The following is an 18,572-nucleotide window of genomic DNA, read 5'->3' as shown; positions in this document are numbered from 1 at the left end:
TGGCCTTTTAGAAAGTAGCGAGATGGCTGGCTTTAGTTCCGACTGAAGTTGGTTGATACTCGAAGCTACACTCATATGGACTGGACTTTCGGGACCTTTTCGGTTGGTGATTCGATCGCCGAACTGAGATAAGCGCCTTCGAGAAAGGTCAATGATATGAGCTCCCTAGAACCCGATTTTTTATAGGACAGGTTGAGCCAACTAAACTTCAGGGGGAGGGTATGTACCTAATAAACCTCATGCAAGCCTTAAACCTAAGGTTCTTGTGTGACTTGTTTGTGTTTGTTATCTACTTGACATCATGACATCATACGCATATCATTTCACTAACTTTTTCAAGGACCGAGGAATTTATCTTTGTTCTTTTTTGTAGGGGTCATGGAAACCAGAAATACTATCCGAGTCAACTTTGTGAAAGTACCTTCCGAGCTGAAAGAATTGGTATCAAAGGTTCCTGGAAATTCTCGTTTCAGCGAAAGGCACGGTCATCTACTCGATTTGGTTACCTCAGGTTTTGAAGAAGAGATGATGAGTGTGTTGTTTCAGTTCTTCGACCCCGAGCGTCATTGCTTCACGTTCCCCGATTATCAGTTGGTACCCACTATGGAAGAATTTTCTGAGACGCTTCAGATCCCTATTGGAAATCAACTACCATTCACTGGTTTAGAGAAGAGTCCGAAGCCTGAAGCTATTGCCGCTGCTTTACACCTGAGGAAGTCTGAAATTGAGAAAAATTGGGAAACGAGAAGTGGGGTCGAGGGTTTCCTTGCTAAGTTCTTAATTGATAAGGCACGATCATTCTCAAAATCCATGAGTTATCATGCTTTCGAAGACATTTTGGCTTTGCTCATCTATGGCTTGGTGTTGTTTCCAAATCCTGACCAGTTCATAGACGTGCATGCCATCAAGATATTTTTGACTCACAATCCTGTGCCTACTTTGCTTGGAGATATTCTACACTCACTTCACACCCGTACGATGAAGAAGCGGGGAACTCTCATGTGTTGTATACCTTTGCTGTCTAGGTGGTTTATTTCGCACCTTCCTCGATCTGTAATGAGGAATGACCAAGGCCAGAAGTGGCATCGGAGAATAATGTCGCTTTCTCACTCTGATATTCGCTGGTGTTCTCTGTCCAAGGAAAATGTTGTTATTATTGATCGTTGCGGGCGGTACCCTAATGTGCCCCTCCTTGGCATAAGGGGAGGTATTACCTATAATCCCTCGTTGGCCTTACGCCAGTTCGGCTATGCTCGAAGAGATGGTATTCACCACATGCTTATACAAGGCATTGTGTTCAACTATGAGGAGGATCCTCAAGGCCATCGTCAGAAATTTATACGTGCTTGGGACATGGTAAATAGGATTGACAGCAAGAGCTTGGGGCAAAAGAATTCCATTCCTTTGGAGGCTTACCTCAGATGGGTGCGCACTCGCGCTCAACGTTTTGTCATGCCATATCCACATGTCAGACCTGTGATTGTGGAGCCCGAGTATGAAGAAGATGTTCCTCAGGTTATTTCTCATCCCGACATGCCCACTGATATTGAGGAACTGAAGAGGTCTTGGATCCAATTGAAGGAAGAAAGGGACACCTTTGAAGCTCAATTCCGCGCCAAAGAGAAGAAAGTATTAGAGCTCACAAAGCAACTTCAGGATGAGCAGAGCATCAACACATTCCTTGGGGCAAAGCGCCAACGTCCATGGGAGACTTGAAGACCCTCTTTTTCTTGTTATGCTTTTATTTTGCTATTTCAGTTCTTTCTTTGTAAAGCCTAAAATGGCAAACAATTTTATGTTTTATGTTTGTAACATTATTAATGAGAGTTTCTTTCTTGTGTGGTTTAAGCAAATTTAAATTTCGAGGTCCTTGAAAGCATTGCATAAACATAATCATACCATTCATAAACATTGCATAACAGGTTTCTATGACAAGCCACTCATATTCTTGCTGTTTATTTCAGCTAAGAAAATGAATCCTCTCGAGCAATCAGTCAAGGATCTGCAAACACAGAATGCTGAGTTCCAAGCCATGATTTTGAGTCTGGCTAAAGGGCAGGAAGAGCTGAAGACACTCCTTACTAAGAATGAGAAGAAGACTAAGAAGCCTGTGGGTGTTTTCAACATGGGAAGAAGGTTCCGAGGCCCTCTCAAAAAGGTCAAAGACGTCGAAATCCCAGAAGAGCTTGAACATGATGAGAATGTTAGTGGCAAGACTGATCAGAAGAGCAATGGTTCTGTCAAGCAAGATGAAGATGAAGAAGAGTACTATGATGATGAAGAGTATCCGGAAGATAAGTACAGACAGTTGGAGGAACGAATGAAGGCTGTAGAAATCCAGAAGATCCCAGGGTTAGACTTTGAGGAACTAGGGCTCATCTCAGGAGTTGTGATTCCTCCAAAGTTCAAAACTCCGACCTTTGCAAAGTATGATGGAGTCTCTTGTCCGAAGCTGCACCTAAAATCCTATGTGAGGAAGATCCAACCTCACACTGCCGACAAGATGTTGTGGGCCCACTTGTTCCAAGAGAGTTTGACAGGAACTCAACTCGAATGGTACTATCAGCTGGAGAGTACCAATATCCGTGCTTGGGAGGACTTGGTTGTTGCTTTCTACAAGCAATACCAATACAATTCTGATCTCGCACCGACTCGTACACAATTGCAGAACATGTCCATGGGTCCAAAAGAAAGTTTCAAGGAGTACGCTCAAAAGTGGAGAGACTTGGCTGGCAGAGTTCAACCTTCTCTAACAGATAGGGAGCTGGTAGATATGTTCATGGGTACTTTGACTGGTCCATTTTATAGTTATTTGCTGGGGAGCTCATCAGCTGGTTTTACTGACTTGATATTGACTGGGGAGCGGGTTGAAAGTGGCATCCGAAATGGGAAAATTCAGGTGGCTACCTCTTCTGGTGTTACGAAGAAGCCGTATAGTGGAAAGACTGAAGCTAATGCTGTGCACAGCCAGAGGGGTCGCAACAGAAATGATAGTAGCCAATCTGTTGGAGCTGTCTTAATCTCTACACCAACACCTCGACAAAGTCAACAACAGGGATACCAGCGTAGACAAGACGCGCCTAGAAGAAACTTTACAAAGATCAATATGTCTTTGAATCAAGCATGGCAACACTTGCTGAAGGCAAAGTTACTTGCACCTATAGCTTCGCCAAACATCAATACATCTTCTCCTCGCTATGATCCTAACGCAAGATGTGCTTACCATTCTGACTGTGTGGGGCATGACACCAACAACTGTTGGACACTGAAACACAAAATCCAAGATATGATTGACGCAGGAGAAATCGAGTTCGATCCTCCAGAAACTCCCAATGTTATTACTGCTCCTATGCCGAAGCATGACAAAGCTGTCAATGCTGTTGACGAAGAATCCTATGTTACTAATGTGATGAGTCTGACTACTCCACTCCCTCTCATCAAGAAGAAGCTGTTGCAAGCCGGTTTATTTCCGGGTTGCATTGAAGACTGTTATTACTGCTCGTCTCAATCAAATGGTTGTACAAGGTTGAAGATTGGTATTCAATATCTGATGGATAATCGAAAAATCATGTTCGAAAAAGTGCCTTCTGTGGAAAAATTATGTGAAGATCTAGCTCAAAACTTGAAAATTGAAGACGTGTCCGTAATTTCCAAGACTCCTATCAGAATCCCTACCAAGGCCCCCATAAGGATCACTGCTGAGCCTAGGGTAGCTCCCTTGATCATTACCAAGCCTGGTCCGATCCCGTACTCCTCCGACAAGGCTGTCCCTTGGAGCTATGGTAATGAGGTGTATATCCATGGTGTGAAACAAGAAGCCCTGAATGATAAGCCTGTCAAAATTTCCAGCCCTGACATTGACAATATTGTGGGGACCAGCAAAGTTACAAGAAGTGGAAGAATTTTCTCTCCGGAGATCTCTCCTGGTGCCAATATCTCAACTCAGGTCCCTGTTCCCGATTCAACTGCTGATGTGCAAGGGAAAAGGCCAATGCTGGAGCCAGTTCAGACACCGGTAGAAGCTACTACTGAAGAAGTCTCTCAGAAGGAAATGGATGAAATTCTGAAGATCATCCGGAAGAGTGATTACGATGTGATTGAACAGTTGGGGCACACTTCCTCCAAGATATCCATGCTATCATTGTTAACTTGTTCTGAGGCCCATGCTAAGGCTTTGATGAAGTTTCTAAAAGCGGCGCACGTACCACAAGAGATTTCTGTTAATCAATTTGAGAACTGTGTTGCAAGTTTGACAACGAACAACTACCTGGGGTTTTCTGATGCTGATCTGACTCCTGCTGGAAAGAGTCATAACAAAGCCTTGCACATCTCCATTGAGTGTAAGGGTACTACTTTGTCCCATGTGCTGGTGGATAATGGCTCCTCGCTGAATGTATTGCCTAAAATGGTGCTGGATAGACTTGACTCTGAAGGGATAGTGCTAATGCCCAGTAATGTGGTGGTAAAGGCTTTCGATGGGTCGAAGAGTACGGTCTATGGAGAGGTTGAGCTCCCAATCAGAGTGGGTTCTCAAACTTTCAACTCCTTGTTCTATGTGATGGATATCCACCCCGCCTATTCTTGTTTGCTCGGGCGCCCGTGGATACATGGGGCAGGTGCTGTGACATCCACATTGCATCAGAAGCTGAAGTACCTTGCAAATGGTAAGATCGTCACGGTGCATGGGGAAGAGGAGTATGTGGTTAGCCATGTGAATGAGTATAAGTATATCGAAGTGAACGGTGAATTCATCGAGACTCCTTGCCAGACTTTTGAATTGGTTCCTCAAGTTGTCTCTTCTGCCAAGCATACTCCTACTGTTCCTAAGGTTACCCGGATCCCTTCAACAATGGCTTCTCTGAAAGATGCCAAGGCTGTAGTTGAAGAAGGTGGTTGCACTGTTTGGGGCCAGCTCATTGATGTCCCGTATAAATCTGACAAGCTTGGTTTAGGTTGTATTGCCGGAACTCAGAAGAATAATCATCACACCCGTCCTGGAGGATTAATGTCCCATTTCGTCAGCAAAGGAGTCAATGCCTTGGAAGATGAGGAGAGCAATTGCAACCTAGACAAGTGGATTTTCCCGACACCTGATCATGGGCTGAACAACTGGAAGACCGAAGATGTTATCTCTATCTCCTTCAACCAGGAGTAATTGCAATTTTTCCTGTTTTATTGTTTTCTAGTCCAAGTTTCGGTTATGTAATTCAAACAATAAATTTCAAAGCCATATGCCTTGCCCGAGGCATAATTGGTCCATTTGTTAGGGCTTGTCATGTCATAATCATATTTTCATTCAAATAAATCATTGGACGTTTCATATTCAAATATTGCGCTCTATGTTTTTGTTTTCTTTTGTCATATTATTAAAGCTATGTGTTCTTACACACACCCACATAATACACTGCAGATTCACATCCACTCTGGATCCCATTGATAACGACTCTGCTACTGCCAATTATGACTTTGATAATCCGATCTACCAGGCTGAGGATGAAGGCGAGGAAGATTGTGAAGTGCCTAGAGAACTTGCCAGACTGTTAGAGCAAGAAGAAAGAGCCATACAGCCGCATGAAGAGCCGATTGAAGTTGTGAATCTTGGTACTGATGAAGAAAAGAAAGAAGTCAAGGTAGGCGTTGGGTTGGAAGACAGTGTCAAACAGAGACTAATCCAGATGCTACGAGACTATGTTGAGATTTTCGCTTGGTCCTACGAAGATATGCCCGGTCTTGATACTGATATTGTGGTGCACCGCTTACCAATCAAGGAAGACAGTCCTCCGATAAAGCAGAAACTACGAAGAAGTAGACCTGATATGGCCAAAAAGATCAAAGACGAAGTTGAGAAACAGTTCAATGCTGGGTTTCTAAAGGTAGTGAGTTATCCACCATGGATCGCTAATATTGTGCCAGTACCTAAGAAGGATGGGAAAGTCAGAATGTGTGTTGACTATAGAGATCTGAATCGAGCAAGTCCAAAGGATGATTTTCCGCTGCCGCACATTGATACACTGGTGGACAGTACCGCACAATGCAAAGTGTTCTCTTTCATGGATGGCTTCTCCGATTACAATCAGATCAAGATGGCACCAGAAGACATGGAGAAGACAACATTCACAACACCTTGGGGGACTTTTTGTTACAAGGTAATGCCTTTCGGTTTGAAGAACGCAGGGGCAACATATCAGCGTGCAATGGTAGCCTTGTTTCATGATATGATTCACCAAGAAATAGAAGTGTATGTGGATGATATGATCGCAAAATCTGACACTGAAGAAGAACACCTCATCCATTTACAAAAGCTTTTTGACAGGTTAAAGAAGTACAAATTGAGATTGAATCCGAACAAGTGCACTTTTGGGGCAAGATCCGGTAAGCTCCTAGGGTTCATCGTCAGCAGTAAAGGTATTGAAGTCGACCCGGCCAAAGTTAAAGCTATTCAAGAGATGCCTGCACCATGTACTGAGAAAGAAGTCCGGGGTTTCCTGGGACGTTTGAATTATATTGCAAGGTTCATTTCCCACCTGACAACTACTTGTGTACCAATCTTCAAATTGTTGAGGAAAGATCAAGCGGTAAGATGGAATGACGAGTGTCAGTTAGCTTTTGACAAAATCAAGGAGTACCTTCAAGAACCTCCAGTTCTGATGCCACCAGTTGATGGAAGACCTCTGATAATGTACCTGACAGTGTTAGAGAACTCAATGGGGTGTGTACTGGGGCAACATGACGAGTCTGGTCGAAAAGAGCATGCAATATACTACCTTAGCAAAAAGTTTACCGACTGTGAAACAAGATACTCACTGCTCGAGAAAACTTGCTGTGCTTTGGCATGGGCTGCTCGCCGACTAAGACAGTATATGTTGAACCATACTACTTTATTGATCTCTAAAATGGATCCCATCAAGTATGTTTTCGAGAAGCCCGCTCTCTCTGGACGAATAGCAAGATGGCAAATGATATTGACAGAGTACGACATTCAGTATACTACACAGAAGGCAATTAAAGGAAGTGTACTAGCGGATCATTTGGCTCATCAAGCGGTAGATGACTATCAGTCCATGAACTTTGAATTTCCAGACGAAGATATCATGCTTGTTACTGACTATGAAGAGCCTGGTCCGGATGAAGGACCTGAACCAGGATCCCGATGGACTATGGTTTTTGACGGAGCTTCGAATGCACTAGGCAATGGTATCGGTGCTGTAATTATTTCTCCCGAAGGCGGACATACACCATTCACTGCTAGACTATGCTTCGACTGCACCAACAATATGGCCGAATATGAAGCATGCATCATGGGTCTCAAAGCCGCAATCGACTTGAGAATCAAATTTCTAGAAGTATATGGAGACTCAGCCTTGGTAATCAGTCAGGTCAAAGGAGAGTGGGACACGAAGCATCCTAATCTCATCCCTTACAAGGAACACGTGTTAACTTTGATCCCTTATTTTGAAGAAATTACTTTTGAGCATATTCCACGAGAAGAGAATCAATTAGCAGACGCGCTGGCTACCATGTCATCTATGTTCAAAGTCAGGTGGGACAATGAGGCACCCCTGATCATTATTGAAAGATTGGATGAACCGGCGCATTGTTGCGAGGTTGTTACAGAAGAAGCAGACGAGAAACCTTGGTTCTATGAAGTGAAAAGATATCTTGAAGCCCAAGAATATCCTGAAGGGGCATCCATCAATGATAGGAAGTTTTTAAGAAGGTTCTCTGCCAAGTTCTTCCTGAGTAACGGAATCTTGTACAAGCGTAATCATGACTCGACCTTGCTTCGTTGTGTAAGCAAGAAGAAAGCAGAAGAAATAATGGAAGACATGCACGATGGTATTTTTGGAACTCATTCCAGCGGACATACCATGGCTAAAAAGATTTTGAGAGCAGGCTATTACTGGTCCACCATGGAGACTGATTGTCACCGTCATTCCAGGACTTGTCATAAGTGTCAAATTTATGCTGATAAAGTGCACGTACCTCCAGTTCCATTAAATGTCTTGACTGCTCCTTGGCCTTTTGCAATGTGGGGCATTGATATGATCGGGGAAATCAAGCCTACCGCTTCCAATGGGCATCGCTTTATCCTCGTGGCTATTGATTATTTTACAAAGTGGGTGGAAGCGGCCTCATTTGCTTCAGTAACCAAGAATGTTGTGGCTCGATTCATCAAGCATAATCTCATCTGTCGGTATGGCATCCCTGAAAGGATTATTACAGATAATGGTACCAATCTGAACAACAAAATGATCACCGAGCTCTGCATACAGTTCAAGATTAAACACCACAATTCTTCTCCATACAGACCAAAGATGAATGGCGCAGTGGAAGCCGCCAACAAAAATATAAAGAAGATTGTGCAGAAGATGACGGTGACATACAAAGATTGGCATGAGATGTTACCATTTGCTCTTCATGGTTATCGTACTTCTGCACGTACCTCAACTGGGGCAACTCCTTTCTCATTGGTTTATGGTATGGAGGCGGTCTTGCCTATCGAAGTTCAGATTCCTTCCCTGAGAATTATGAAAGAGGCAGATTTGGGCGAAGACGAGTGGATCCAGACTCGACTAGACCAGATAAACTTGATTGATGAGAAGAGGCTCGCGGCTGTATGTCATGGACAATTATATCAGAAACGTATGATCAAAGCATTTAATAAAAAGGTCAGGCACCAGGCATACCAGACTGGTGACTTGGTAGTAAAGCGCATTATCCTTCCACAAGGTGATCCCAGGGGCAAGTGGACTCCAACGTATGAAGGACCATTTGTGATTAAGAAGATATTCTCTGGCGGAGCCATGATGCTCACCACAATGGATGGCGAGGACTTCCCGCACCCTGTGAATGCGGACATAGTCAAAAAATACTACGCATAAAATAGACCCGCTAGGTTGACATACCTAGGCAAAAATAAGGGCATCCTGACGAACCAAAAGGGTTCGGGCAAAAATTAGGGATATAAATATAAAAAATGTACACCCGGCAAGTCGAAAACCTGAAAGGGCGGCTTGGGCAAAAAAGGGTATCCCGGTAGGCTGAAAACCTGAAAAGGCGGTCTAGGCAAAAGTTAGGGATTAAAGCGTACGACTATGTCCCATTGGATCATCACTCGTCAATCTCCAATTAACTCTGTTACCAAGATCAAGTTCAAAAGGCACTAATCAATGCAATCGTCTTTTCCAAACAAGCAAGGGATGAGATATTCGAAGGCATAATGGCAATAGCTGAGTCGAAACCCAATGAGATCACTTCCACATAGCTGTTTTTCTTTATTCTCTTTGCATTTCCTTTCAAAAATAGCACGACGATTTCCTCTTACTAGGAATTCTGTCTCCTTGTACTAATTCGCCTGTTATGGCACTTTTTCAAATCAATGCAAAATTACTTCAAGTTTACTTTTTTTACTTTCTCTGTTTTGAGTATGCAAGCGTCCAATGATAATTTTGAATGAACATATGTATTTTGACCATGACTAGTGCTTGCCAGAGTATTCCTACATTCACAGGAAACAGGAAAAACAATAGAGTAACATCAAAATCATCCAGGTGCCCTCCCATAGTCAATAATATGGAAGTATCCCCACAGAGCAATTCTCAAGAAGATATCTTCAAACATACTCGTCCAACAAAGACACATCTCCCCAACAGAGTTTACATCTACCGGCTCTCCAACACTTTGCTCTTCTCCCACATGGTCTACTAATATCTTCTATCCCCAGTCAGGATCCATCAAATTACTATTCATCTCCAAGCAGAAATCATAAATCCCCAGATGCATCTCCAAGGAAAGATCGAAACATCAAACTCACAATGACATAGAGATTTATCTTCTTCTCAATCAAGATGCTTCGAATAACATAAATCATATACATCACATACATATTCCTACATTGCATGCAGTTATAATTCATACATAACATACAAAGTGTCTCATTTATTTTGAGGGACTCATTACATAATACATGCATCATGACATTGCATGAAGGCTAACTATACCTATTGCAGGACACAGGTACAGACAAATGAACAAAATCTCCAACTTTCCAAGATCTAATTCAGTTACTACGAACGGTACTGACACGGTCAACACTCAAAGATCTAATTCATTTACCACGAACGGTAATGAAACGATCATTTTCAAAGATCTAATTCAGTTACTACGAATGGTACTGACACGGTCAACACTCGAAGATCTAATTCACTTACCACGAACGGTAATGACACGATCACTTTCAAAGATCTAATTCAGTTACTACGAACGGTACTGACACGGTCAACTCCCAGAGATCTAATTCTATCATCACGAACGGTGTAGACACGATCACTGACCTTCCCAGTCCAATTCAGTTACTACAAACGGTACTGACACGACAAGAGAATCTAATTCTATCATCACGAACGAGGTAGACACGATTATCTCTCTAAGATCTAATTCGGTTACTACGAACGGTACTGACACGATCGACCTTTAAAGAGATCTAATTCCATCATCACGAATAATGTGGACACGGTCAACTTTTTCCTAAGTCTAATTCAGTTACTGCGAACGGTACTGACACGACCAACTCTCAAAGATCCAATTCATCTACTACGAACAGTAATGACACGATCAACATTCAAACAACTACTTCTCAAACACTTCTAATGCATGATCTACTGGATGGCATCTTTAAGCCCATCTCCGACAAAAGTCCCTACTTCAGTGAGGGCAAATTTATGGGTATTCTAGTGTTCAATCCTCTTCTACCCTCAGATCCCGACAGGCATACATGCCAGTCTACATCTTCAGATATAAGAAGATTGAACAGGGGCAGCTGTCATACCCCAAAATTTGCCCACTCAAGATCATTTGAATATCAAAGTCTCAAATGAGTAGATACTCTCCTAATCAACTACCCTTCAAACTAGGGTTTTGTTCTTCTCAAAGAAAAGTCAACTTCTGACACCTCAAGTGGACTTCGTGGATTCTTATATGTTTCAAAGAGATCCCATACCAAGTTTCAAGCCTCGATTCAAAAGATTGCTCATTCAATGGCCCGAACGACCAATAATCGACTGGTTAACCTAAAAGTCAAACTATGGTCAAACCACAGTCAAAACTCCCGATTCTAGGGAAACGTTAACATTTCTATGTTATATTCATCATTTGATCAAAATTTGACCATGATTCATCAAGAAAAAGGTCCAAAATCATCAAAGGAAAAGGTTACTAAATTAGGGTTTTAAAGGGAAAGTCAACGGAAATTTGACCGATCATAACTCTCACATGGTTCATCAAAAATTGCCCAACCAAAGCCTATTCTCAAGGAAATTTCATTTTTCTACAACTTTGATGTTGGGTCTAAAGTCAAGAAATGCACCAGTTGGATGATACAGGCCAAAACATGACAGGTCCTCTTAGGGACTCGCAAAAAGCAGTTTTCTCGCACAAGCCATATCGTCAAGATAAAACCTCCAAATGAGAAAAAGTTTCCAAAGTAGCTTGTAGAGGACATCATAAGCTTTCCAAAAAGTCCTAGAACACCTTCATACGATAAAAATTGGATGATTTATGATCGATGCAAGTTGGACAAAGTTTGAGAAATGCATAAAACCACAATTGAGAAATTTTGTTTTTTTTTTAGCAATGGGCCTATACTTCATTGTTGACCACGAAATTGCATCTTCATAAGAGGCCCATGGATTAATTTTCATTTATTTTATGGATTTATTCTATTAATTTTGTAATTTATTAATTTAAATTCAATTTTAAAAGAAATAAAATCATAATTTAATGGTAAAGAGATCATGTGTGTCATTTCCAAATATTTAAGGACCCCACATGTGTGCAAAAGTCGTGTGAAAATATGAAAGGAAGGTTTGAGACAAAATCTTGAAGTTTTGGAAAGTTTTCAAAAAATGTTTTGGAAAGAAATCATGACATTTCCACACTTTGATGATAATGATTCTTTCCATTTTGTTTCAACCCTAAATTTGGTCCATATATAATCACAAATCATGCAGCCACAAGACAAGAGAGGGTAGCCGCTCAAGCATCGTTCAAAAACTCCAAAAATTATAAAAAAAAGCATTATTTTCGTTTTCAGATTCCCGGCCATTATCAGTTCCAACCAAGCATTCCAATCTCTTCCTGGATTAATTTAGAGTAAGTTTGGGGCGATGCATGATTCCCATATTGCATAGACACCATAATCATGCTTGTTCATATTATTTTTTCTTTTTATTTTCGTTTTCCATATTTCAATAAGTTTTAATTTGGTTCGATGCTTTTAATGTGTTTATGGTGACATGTAGAACAGGTTTAACGTATAATACGAAAGCTTTGAGCCTTGTATGGAGAAACACCATGGTTAGGGCTTTAAGCTAGGGCGTTTTCGTGCACCATGTTATAGACCGTTTCCGGCCCAAACGACCCCACCAATGGATTCGTAAGGGTCGAATTAGGGGAGTAGGATCCTTTTTATTCGTTTAATTGTGTTATTTTGCAGGTTTGTAAATGTCCAGGAATTGCTACAAAAATATATTTGCAGGGCTGTAGTTAAATGGTAGCAAATCCGCAGCTATTTATTTGCAGAACAAAGGCATTGGAGAAGATGATGACATGGCAAGCTTGGTCTATCCTTTGACCGCATGCGCCGTATTGTGATTGGCCAGTCAAAACTTCTCCCATCTCTCTCCAGCGCTGATTCGTTCGTTCCAATAAATGGGGCCCAGCGTTTGACTATCAATTTGAAAGACCATTGGACACACGTTTTGAACTTATACGTTTTTGTTTGACAGATTAACAAAGCAATGAACACAGCACAGGTGGTCAGTGCGTTTTGCCAATTACCCCCAGATCCTGGGTTCGATCCACAGCATGACCAATTTTTCTTTTTTTCTTTTTCATATGCTTTCTTTTACAAATTGATAAGTAGTAATTAGGTTTATATAATTTAGTGGTAAATTAAAATAATTAGCTTCTAACCATTAGGATTAATTTATTAATATTGGAATTAGGACTAACATTAAATTTTAGTTTAATTAATCAAACTTTTTATTTATTTATTAATTTAACTTAATATAATTAAGATATAAATTAATTAGGTTTTAACTAGTTTAATTACATTAAAATAAAAATAATTAGTTTCTAGTTTTTCTTTTTATTTTATTTTAACTTTAGATATAATTTTAATTTTTGATTTAATCAAACAATTTTAATTTAGTTTAATTTGCTAATTAACCATCAAATCATTTTAATAATTTTCGATTTCTTCTCTCATCTCAAAATCCCGTGTATGGCGCATGTTTGATTTAACTTATTTATTTTATTCAAGATATTAGAATGTACATAGGTGAAAAAATGTAAAAATCATAGTGAATATCTTTATGTTTCTGCACTTTATTTTCTGTATATATTTAACTGCTAGATGTATGCTTAGGATTGTATGAAAAGACTAAATAATTGAACGTTAGCTCACCTAATTCAATATAACATAACTGAATTCAACTCACGTGATTGATGCACTCACTCACCCTTAGGGTACGCCCCTCTTTGGTTGCCTTCGATTATAAGGTCGTGTCCCTCGAAATGTAGAGGTACCCATTAGCAAAGGTCCCTCGATATAAAATCGTCACTAAGTCCCTCGATGACCCTCGATTGTTGCCTACGAAAAAGTGACGATCGTCCCTTCGAAATTGCTAAGGGTACCTCTATCATGTTGCCTTCAACGACCTCGATGACCCTTCGATGACCCGCACGTCCAATATAAACAAGGATTTCCTATTTCTATATAGTATGGATAATCCTAGGAATTTTAAAAGGTATAGAAAAAGACCAACTATTTAGGGTAGTGCTCTTAATATGCCTAGCTCAATAAAAAAACATCTTTTTCAAAACTCTTTCGAAAAACTAAGGCTACGCATTTACGCTAAAGTCCTTATGCCCCTTTTCAATTCAAAACAAACAAACAAACATGAGCTAAGCAAATTAAGAGCCCGTAGAAAACTACGGATGAAAAGGGTGCTTGCACCTTCCCTTTTCATAACTTACCCCCCGAGCCCGCTTTCTTTCAAAAGGGTCTTTTTTCTGTACTTTTTGCCCTTCCTAACATTGGACAAAATAAAAGTCGGTGGCGACTCATGCTCACCGCAACATCTGTTGCTATTAAAAATAAAAGTCAGTTCACCGAGTTACAAAAGGCATACGAAACCTACCTCTAACTGCCATTGTTAGTGCTACGTATTTTCGGATGGCAACTTTGTTCGCCACACGAGGTAAGAGGTGGAATTCAGTGTTACAAACACAACAGGTATATAGCGATGTCTGCATGAAATATATACAACAGGAATCTGCCAAGGGTAACACTCATCGAGTGACCGAGTTCGACCGTCATGGCCACACCTTCAGTGTCAAAGAAACAATTGACCATAACCAGGGGCTTCCACGACAAGAGTATCGCGTCAATATCCCAGGTCGTTGGTGCGACTGTGGCCAATTTCAAGCATATCGCATGCCTTGCTCCCATGTCCTTGCAGCATGTTCACATACTCACTTTGATGCATTATCTTTGGTATCAGAAATTTATAAAGTATCAACGTTGCTCAACGTATACGACAATTACTTTCCGGTGGTAGCAATGGAGACATATTGGCCTGTGTACGAGGGGGAAACAGTTTGACATAACGATTTAATGCGTCGGAATAAAAGCGGTCGACCAAACAGCAGGCGTATTAGAACCGAGATGGACGTAACTGAAAAAATGCAGAGGAAGTGTAGTATATGTCGTGAGGTAGGACATAATAGGACCAAATGTCCCAATCATGGATCTAGCTCCACAACATAGTTTTTAGTTTCGATGATATTTGTAATTTACTTTTTCAATGAAATGAACTTTTTTTTATAAATTTTATGGGTTACAACACAAAAAAGATTACCAAAAAAATAATGGATTCATGAATCATATTGAAAGAAATTACCAAATATTACCATGGAAAAAATATTTGGAACCAATAATATTTACAAACATTTAAGAGAAAATATTACCGAAAACATTAATGTTGAAAGTAAAAAATTACCGAAAATATAATACCATGGAAAAAAAATTTATATAAAAAAATCATGTTGAAAGAATATTTGAAAAATATAATATAAAAAAATTTAGAAGGAAATATGTTAAAGAAAAAAAATAACAAAAAAAAAGAAAAAAAAATATGGGGGGGTGTTGTCGCCAGGGGGGGTGGCGACAACACCTAAAATTTACATGTAGGCGCCAGGCCCACTGGCGACCACGTTTTGGGCCCATTGTTGTCGCCACCCCCCCTGACGACAACGTGTTATTTTTAGCAAAAAAGTGACATTTTGGGAATTTTTTTGAAAACCTTGTTATTTTTGGAATTTTTTTTAAAAATATGGTTATTCAAAAAAAAAATTCTCTATTTTCCATAAAAACTTCTTATTTTTTATTTATTTTAATATTATTTCATTATTCTAGATTAACTAAAATCATACTACCTCCAATAAATCCCATAAAACCATATAGCACATATTATCACCAAAATAATTATTTAAATCACCAAATAAATAAATAAAAGAATTACAGCAAATAATAATTCAATATTATAAGAAAGTTTCAATAATAATTTTTTAATATGAGTAAAGTGGCCTAAACCTAAACAGTTCAAAACAAGAGTAAAATTTAGTTTGAATTCATGTAACAAAATAACTAAAAAATGACAGGGGGTAATAAAATGAATAAAATGGTGAGGTCTCTGGGCAGCTGGACACTTAATATCTTTGATAATTATTTTACAAAAATATTCTAAATCCACCTCTCAATATTTTTACGAATCTCCAAAGACTTTTTTGAAAGAATTATTTTGATAGTTAATTTTCTAATATTTTAAATATCTTATTGACTTTTTTGATACGATGTAAATTGTTATTCTCGTTAATTCTTTTTGTATTAAAAATTATTTTTGAAATTTATTAAATAAATAATATATTTGAACTATTATAAGGATTATAAATATTTGTTATTTATTAAACTTTTTTTTTATATTATAATAGAGACCAAAAGAAAGAGTTAACAAATCATTCTTATAAACACTATTGGATTAATTCTTCTAGTAGATCATTTTATATTTTTTTTTTACAAAAGAAAATTAAACCATTTCATTAATAATAATATTGTGAATACATGGCGCCTTAGGCAAAACATGAGCAATCTCATTAGCTTGTCTTCTAATGAACTTAACATGAAAGTTCTAATAGATTGAGTCAAAAGCTGATGACAGACTTGAGTAATAGCGCCAAAGTCCGAGACGTTTGGCTTTGGAATAGTCACACTATCCACTACAGTTTTAGAATCCGACTCGAAATCCACATTATCATAACCAAGGTCTAACACCCATTTTATAGAAGCCAGGAGACCTAGAGCTTCACCAGTATCAACATCAGTCATAGGTGAAAACCATTATGTTCGGGCAGTAATAAACATACCTTCATCATTTCTGATACAAGCACCTATGCCAACCTTGTTATTCGAAAAAGATGCATCAATGTTGCATTTTAGCCGACCATAGGGTGGCTTACACCACTTAGTATCAGTTGTCGGTTGCTCTATGGGAGAAGCTATGCTTCTAACCTGTTGAGCGTCTCTCCAACCTGATAAAAGATGGGAAGCTCGCGTGCAAATATTATCAGGAGAATCCTCGATTTGATTGCAGAGAGCATTGTTTCTACTTTTCCAAATACTTCACATAATAGTTGAAAAGACCGTCTGGTTTTCATTATTAGAGACCTGCAAAAAAGAAAACACAACAGAAACAAAATCAACTCCGTTATTGACCAACTGTTAAATAGTGTGCCAGAGTCCCACTTTTTCCCAACAGACGATACTCTTAGGACACTGAAAATATAAATGATTATTATTCTCATAACCAATCCCACATATCACATAACTATCAAGAGACCCGACATCTTTGTCAATGAGTCGCGTTCTAGTAGGCATACAATTTCTACACAAACGCCAAATAATATTCTTAACTCTTGGAGGGATTTTCATCTTCCAGATTAAATTTCAATTTTCATTGATATGAAGATGAGAGGTGTCCATGGCTTCGTTAATACAGTAATGGTAAGCACTACGCACATAAAAAATACCATTCTTTTCAAGATTCCAAACAATTTTATCCTCATGGACTGCCTCAAATAAAGGAGTGTTGACAATTTTCTGCGTCACTGCACCACCAACTAACGGATAAATCAAGTTCAAATTCCACTGTATGAGAATAAATGTGTATATGAGAATAATAATCATTTATATTTTCACCAGAGTCCCACATTTATGTAAAATACTTAGTTAGATAGAAATACATATACATATATTCTATCATAGTACACATTTATTTTGTGTTTAATTGCGTCAGACTTAGCATATTTATTTACGCATAATTTCACTCCAAAACGTTTCCTATCTCAAAAGGGACAAACAAAAAAGACAAAGAATAATCTTAACTTTTTATCATCACCATTAAATAAAAAATTAAATTTAAAATAAATTTAAAATTATGTTTTAAAATAATGACATGTGTATATTTTTGTATTTTTATTCAATTTATTGTTTCATAACATATAACACTACTCTCTCAAAAGATAAACATTCTAATTGACCGAGAATTCGTCCGGATATATTTTCATCTGATACTAAGTACAATTTTATAAAAATATTTGAATTTTTTAGAAAAACTTTATGATTTTCTGCATATACTTTTTTCGGTTTTCTGTTAAAGTTTTTCTCAAATTTTTTGAATACTTTTTTGATTTTTATAAAAACTTGTATAAAAAATAGATTTTAGAAAAAAAAATTTAAATAACTAGGTTTAATAAAAAAATACGAAAAAAACCATGTTTTCAGGGTATTTACCAAACTGTCTAGGTTTGGGACCCCGGGGAAGTGGATGCGCCAAATGAAATGGCGTACAGGTGTTAATTAGGGATGCATGCGCCAAATGAATTGGCTAACCCTAAAATTCATAAAGCATGCGCCAAATGGAATGGCGCATTAGTATAGGGTTTTGCCCTAGTTGCCAAACCATTTGGCGCCTAAGTGCAATTCCTTTTTTTTTTATTTTTTTTTTCATTTTTTTAAATTTATTTTAATTAAGATTGATGAAAATAATTTTTTTAAAAAATCCTATTATATTTTTATTTGTTAAGATATATACATAAATAAATTTGTAAAATATTTTTTCGTCTTAAAAATGTAAAGCAGAAAACGAAAATCGAAATTGTAACAGATTAATGAAAATACAGATTAATGATACAACAACATCGATTACAATATAATTAAAAACTAAACATCGGTTACAAACAATTTGAGAAACGATACAACAGATTAATGAAAATACAACAACATCGATTACAATATAATTAAAAACTAAACATCGGTTACAAACAATTTGAGAAACGATACAACAAATTAATGAAAATACAACAACATGATCAATGACGTCCATCACCAAGATAGCCATCCGTTCCGCAACCTGGTCTTATAATGGGACGTTTACCGCGATCGTTGATTCCGC

General features: G+C 38.5%; 3 protein-coding genes across 3 annotated transcripts; all 3 read left to right on the top strand.

Moving 5' to 3' along the window:
• Window positions 1–378: 378 nt before the first annotated feature.
• On the top strand, window positions 379–1,716 carry LOC131630838 (uncharacterized). Its single transcript, XM_058901577.1, has 2 exons — window positions 379–1,385; window positions 1,473–1,716. The coding sequence occupies exons 1-2, from the start codon at window positions 379–381 to the stop codon at window positions 1,714–1,716; spliced, it is 1,251 nt and encodes a 416-aa protein (XP_058757560.1).
• A 316-nt stretch (window positions 1,717–2,032) lies between these two features.
• Window positions 2,033–5,155, top strand: LOC131630837 (uncharacterized). The gene is made up of 3 exons (XM_058901576.1): window positions 2,033–2,352; window positions 2,809–3,235; window positions 3,359–5,155. Exons 1-3 carry the CDS (start codon window positions 2,033–2,035, stop codon window positions 5,153–5,155), a joined length of 2,544 nt encoding a protein of 847 aa, XP_058757559.1.
• Window positions 5,156–6,893: 1,738 nt separating this feature from the next.
• LOC131630836 (uncharacterized) lies at window positions 6,894–7,979 on the top strand (the record flags this gene model as incomplete). Its single annotated transcript, XM_058901575.1, has 2 exons — window positions 6,894–7,119; window positions 7,189–7,979. Coding segments are annotated over exons 1-2 (1,017 nt in total), but the record flags the coding sequence as incomplete, so codon positions are not given.
• Between the last annotated feature and the right edge of the window lie 10,593 nt (window positions 7,980–18,572).

Source organism: Vicia villosa, unplaced genomic scaffold (genome assembly GCF_029867415.1).
Source record: "Vicia villosa cultivar HV-30 ecotype Madison, WI unplaced genomic scaffold, Vvil1.0 ctg.000744F_1_1_2_unsc, whole genome shotgun sequence".
Lineage (NCBI taxonomy): Eukaryota > Viridiplantae > Streptophyta > Magnoliopsida > Fabales > Fabaceae > Vicia > Vicia villosa.
Note: the sequence above shows the minus strand (reverse complement) of the source record. Positions and strands in the feature narration are given on the sequence as shown.

Coding starts and splice junctions, on each gene's coding strand:
- LOC131630838 (XM_058901577.1), top strand. CDS start 379: ATGGAAACCAGAAATACTATCCGAGTCAACTTTGTGAAAGTACCTTCC. Junction 1,386..1,472: donor ATTGACAGCAAGAGCTTGGG/GCAAAAGAATTC, acceptor TCCACATGTCAG/ACCTGTGATTGTGGAGCCCG.
- LOC131630837 (XM_058901576.1), top strand. CDS start 2,033: ATGATTTTGAGTCTGGCTAAAGGGCAGGAAGAGCTGAAGACACTCCTT. Junction 2,353..2,808: donor GAAATCCAGAAGATCCCAGG/GTTAGACTTTGA, acceptor TCCATTTTATAG/TTATTTGCTGGGGAGCTCAT. Junction 3,236..3,358: donor GTGCTTACCATTCTGACTGT/GTGGGGCATGAC, acceptor CCTATGCCGAAG/CATGACAAAGCTGTCAATGC.